A 5,020-nucleotide genomic window follows, 5' to 3' on the forward strand; every position below is an offset into this window, starting at 1 on the left:
ACCATTTAGTTTATTTTTTTTAATTTAATTGGGTGAGAATAAATCTTTAATTCATTTTTTAAATATTTTGAATCGATCCAATAACCCAGAAAAATATAAAACTTGCCTCCCTAATCACAGAAAAGAAGGCCCGTATTCGAGATTGTTAACGCCATCAGGGCGTCGAGCATGGTGATTATGAGCAGTTAAACCGGTAAAAACTGTTGCAGAGTCCAGATATTTTGCAGAATTTCAAGAATATTCTCGGAAGAATCGAGCATTGCTACACCCTAGAGAGGGCAGGGACTCAACCTTGGACAATCACCCATATAAGAGAGTCTTCCTGCGTGCAAAATGTATGATCTCAATCTCCCATATAAGACAGTGTTCCCGGTTATCTTCAGTATAGCTCGGGCATCCATGGAAGAGATGAAACAGCAAGTGCACATGTATGATTTCAATCACTTTTGAGCTGAGCTTTCCAGATGCAAGTATACAACAACTCCTGTGTTCCTACCGCCGCAACAATAACGATTTCATCAACTCTTTGGCCTCTAAACGCTACCAAAAGCTATAAAAACTGGCTACATGTAAAATGAGTGTTATTTACACTGTTTAGGCCTGAAGTTATCAGGTTCCAAAAGTTTCAACAACAACTTCTCTAGCTTTGACGAGCCTTTCGTCGGCCGGAGAACGAAGGACCTTCCGAAGAAATTACAAGGATCTTTACCACCCACCGAGCTACCCAAGCACCATCCACCTGGTGTGAAGCGGTCAGGTGCTCGACCCAACAGTTTGACGTCGATCATATCCAGGGCAGGATTGTCATTTGCACAGGAGTGTGCAAATGGTGCCCCGCTGTTTGCCATTGCGTCGAAATGCTCTGTTGTCAGGTTAACAGGGTACGTCCGAGGGGGGTTATCCCACGCCATGAAACGCAGATCATTGTTGATGGTGGTATTCTGGTAGTAATTCGAGTTGCAGATCACAGTGTGGAAGTAGCCTTCTGAGGGTGAGAAGAAGTTGGTGAAATACATTAGTAATGTGCGAGGAAGGTTGTCCCATCCCAATAAGGAAAACTCCAGGAATGATCGACTAAGTACTACCGAAGATGAACCTGCATCAAGAGTGTAACGTCTTGATTAGAAGCAAAATTTATAAAGTACAAAAGAACAATGGGCTATTCACCAGAAAAGATCCAGATTCAACTAAATTTTGATCATGAGAATGCTGCACTAACGAGAAATTCAATAAAACCATCTCATTATCCCTTTCTTTCCCTCAACCACAAACAAGTACCTGGCAGAGCACTGATGATGTCAGGTGTCAAAATTGCAGGTAAAATAAAGATTGAACAGCCAATCAACATCATAAAGATCATCAATAGAGACGCAAGTGGGAATCCAATGGGTAGTTCTAGGTCACTACATAGTTCATTTTTTGTTAAGTTAATTAGGTGGAGGTGAATCTCTAGTTCAATTAAATGAGTTTTAGGTCGACCCAATGACCCAAAAAAAATCCAAAACTTACATCCCTAATCATCAGGCATTCTAAAGGAAGGATACTACATAAGATATGCATGTTACACCAAAAAATCATCTACCCGAAGGATGCAGTTTTCCTTGATAGACACTGAGGCAGCATCTTATCCCTGCTAGGTGATTTTGTCGAAGGCTTTTTCTACCAACCTGGCTCCATACAGTTATTTCTTTTTAAAAGCTTTTAGAAGCATATTTTCTATATGTCCGACATTATGGTATTTCTATTATTAAACTAATCCACAGCCACTTAATAACTTCCCTGAATCAATTAGGCAGACCTATAACCGATAATTTCATGACCATCAAAGTAAGCATTGCCATGCCATCCATATTGTCTAATAGATGGAACACAATTTGAGGGCTCAAGGCTTTTTTTTTGGCAGCATCATAGTAGCATGAACAGGAATCTCTCACTAGTTTCAGTTCGCTTAAAATGATTCTTCTGGAGTGCACAAAAGGCAACTAAGCAACATTGCAAAAGCAAAGTGTTGCAGTTGCAGGGCATTAGAACGGACCATTTGATCAGTCAAACGAAGATTCAGTACAGACATCAGACAATACCTACAAATATTTTGAAAGCTGATGGCATACTCCTTTTCTCCTTTGTTGTTACAACCTCAGTTTTATTTGGGACCTGCAATGCTGGATCTACAATGATTGGTCTTGCCCTTTGATACCTGCGCATGCAACCCAAGAGGCCAAGAATCACAATAAAGAACAAAAATCAGGTTAAGAATTAAGAATCACAAATGAACAGAGAAAGAATATGCTTACTCTTTCCAACCAATATTGCTTGTGTGCTCAATAAAATTCAGATCTCTTGGAATATATGAGAAGATATTAAGGATGTCTGTCAAATATGCAGGCAACAACACGAACATTAGTTTCAAAGATTATAGACAAAAAAATTATTGTCCTACACATATTGCACACACGTCGGTAATTTTTTGGAACAATTATGCATAAAGATTGGAGATCTCAACAATTTTAAGCAAGTCCAGAAGCTTAAAGAACTTTCCTATTAGCATCCAGACCTTCAAAGTCACAAAGGTACTAATAAGGAAACTAAATCATGCTCTAAATCAGATGACACTCCTAAAACATAAGGAAACTAAAAAGGCCCATTTTTTTAGAAACACAATCTGTAGTCTATGGCAACTAAAAATGAGTGATATAGCTAATATAGCATGATGCTCCAATGCTATATGCTGATATATAGACGCATTTGTCGTTTGCAAGTAACAAAACAATCTTGTGGGGCTAGAGGCGATCCATATCAACGAGGGAGCTGAATTTACCATCTTGGGGCATGAGCGGGTAATCGGAGGCGCTGAGATTGATGAACCAGCTCCACCCCTCGAACTCCCGGAGCAGCACGGCGGCAGCGTGGAGCGTGGCGGCCAGCTCGGTGGGGCCCCTACGCGTGACGGCGCCCCACTCCCCCGCCGCGGCCACCCGCACGTTGCCGTACCGGCGCGGCGCCTCCTCGCCGCGCACGAAGGCCTCGAGATCCGCGCGGTCCTCCTCCCCCGCTACCCTGACAAGGTAGCAGTTCCACGGGTGGTACAGCGCCCGCAGCAGCCTCCGGATCCGCGGGCCATCCCCGGGGCCGGCGCCCGATATGACGTACGCCAGCCTCGGCGGCAGGTCAGGCGGCCTGCTCCCGAGCCGGCCCTGACGCTGATGCGGCGAGGCTGACGTCGAGGAGCAGCGCGCCGCGCCGAGCGCCGCGTAGAGGACGGGGAGCGAGAGGAGCGGGAGCGCGAGGAGCAGCACGCGCATCCACCTGAGGCGGTGCGCCCGCGGCAGCTTCCTCATGGATTGGACGCGCGTTGCCCGGGCGTGGGACCGAGAGCTAGAGCTCCCGCATTCGCTCCCCGGCCGGTGGCGTACGGAACAGGGGACGGAGGGGGGTCAGTGGCTGGTGGAAGGAGACATACAGACGACAGAATCACAGAAAGCGGAGCCGAGCGCGAGATGTAGGCGAGGAGCCAGGTGCGGCTGCGGCGCGGCGCGGCGGCGTCTCGTGCAAGGAAACCGGGGGGCGCGGACGCTGTACGGGTGTAGCGTGTACCGTGTCCCAGTTTTTGCCTGCCGGTTGCTGCCGAGCCAGGATAACGTGCAGTTGTAACTGCTACTGTAACTTAACCACCTGATCCAACCATCCAGCAAGGAGACAAGGGCTAGGATCAAGCCCAGTGCACCTCTACTACCTCAAGGTATTTGCTAAGCAAAGCTACTGCTGTTTAAATGAGATGGTGTAAACATTACAATGCAATTAACACATGATAGCCATATCACCTCATTTCAGCGATAACTTGAATTCTGCAGATATTTTGCTCTAAATTGAGAGGTTAATGTTCTCTAAATTTGCATTCACAAAAGAGTGTATGCTAAATTGAGATACATTTACATATACCAATGTTCTCTATTCCTATTTCCATATACAAAAGCTTGTATCACCCAAAAGCAAAAGCAGACTTTATCATGCCTTCAGTCCATGGCATGCAAACAAAAAAAATTAGAGCTGATAATTTCTGATTCAATGGAACCTAGATAATTCACCTATTTTTTGCTAAAAGTGTCAACCATCTATTCCTTCGAATGAGTGAGGATTACTGACATCTTCAATCACATTTGAACTCTAAAGAGAGATAGAGAGAGAAACATAAAAAAGATAATAGCATAGTCAAAATAAGTTTTAGTGTACTTTTTTAAAAGAAGTGTCAACATATCATAAGAAGTTAGGTATAACTACTAAGTAATTCATATTCTTAATATTCTTCTGCAGTAGCCCTTATGGTTCTTTCATATGCTTGACTCTGTCACAAGACTTTCATTTTCTTCTTGTTGCATAGGTTTGCTTATTTTGTTCTTGTTTGTCTTCTGAAATTTGTCAACCCAAGTTTTCTTTTGTTTTGATCCACCCTTTCGCCTTTGTTTCTTCTTTAGACCAATCACATGTGCAAATTGTTCAGGTAAGCTGAATGGTGCTTGAATATTAGACTTTTCAGCATCAATATTAGGAGTATCTTTGATTTTTTTTCCTTCCACCTTTTTGCTCATGCTATGAAGTGCCTCTTCTATGAACAAGTAGCATTCTTCAAAATCAACAACTCGTGAAGCCAATGAAAGGAATCTTTGGCAGATATTTTTGTACCGAAGTGTAGCATCTAACTTAGGATTTTCCATTAAATCCCTCTCATGCATATCTTGAATAATCCTTGACCTTGCACCTCGAGACCATCACTTCAAAATGTATCTTTCAGACAACAACTTAATGTTCACCAAATCGAGGGCTTTAGAGCATGCCTACATAATATACCAATTCTCTCAAAGAGACGACAACTACATGAGATCATTTGATCAGCAAGATTGACAATAACCTTACACTCTTCTTCAAATGTAAATGTCTCTTCAAGAGCTTTAATTGCAATGACGAATTCATTAGTTCCATTTGAACCTACTATGTAGGCCGCTAAGTATTTTTCATATTTACC

The 5,020-nt window shown here is 43.2% G+C and overlaps 1 protein-coding gene across 1 annotated transcript; it reads right to left on the bottom strand.

The window, feature by feature from the left end:
* Window positions 1–406: 406 nt before the first annotated feature.
* LOC133912181 (beta-glucuronosyltransferase GlcAT14B-like) lies at window positions 407–3,619 on the bottom strand. The gene is made up of 4 exons (XM_062354790.1): window positions 2,819–3,619; window positions 2,295–2,370; window positions 2,082–2,197; window positions 407–1,096 (listed from the first exon to the last, which is right to left on the bottom strand). Exons 1-4 carry the CDS (start codon window positions 3,336–3,338, stop codon window positions 582–584), a joined length of 1,227 nt encoding a protein of 408 aa, XP_062210774.1. The 5' UTR covers window positions 3,339–3,619; the 3' UTR covers window positions 407–581.
* Window positions 3,620–5,020: the final 1,401 nt, after the last annotated feature.

Source organism: Phragmites australis, chromosome 3, assembly GCF_958298935.1.
Source record: "Phragmites australis chromosome 3, lpPhrAust1.1, whole genome shotgun sequence".
Classification (NCBI taxonomy): Eukaryota; Viridiplantae; Streptophyta; class Magnoliopsida; order Poales; family Poaceae; genus Phragmites; species Phragmites australis.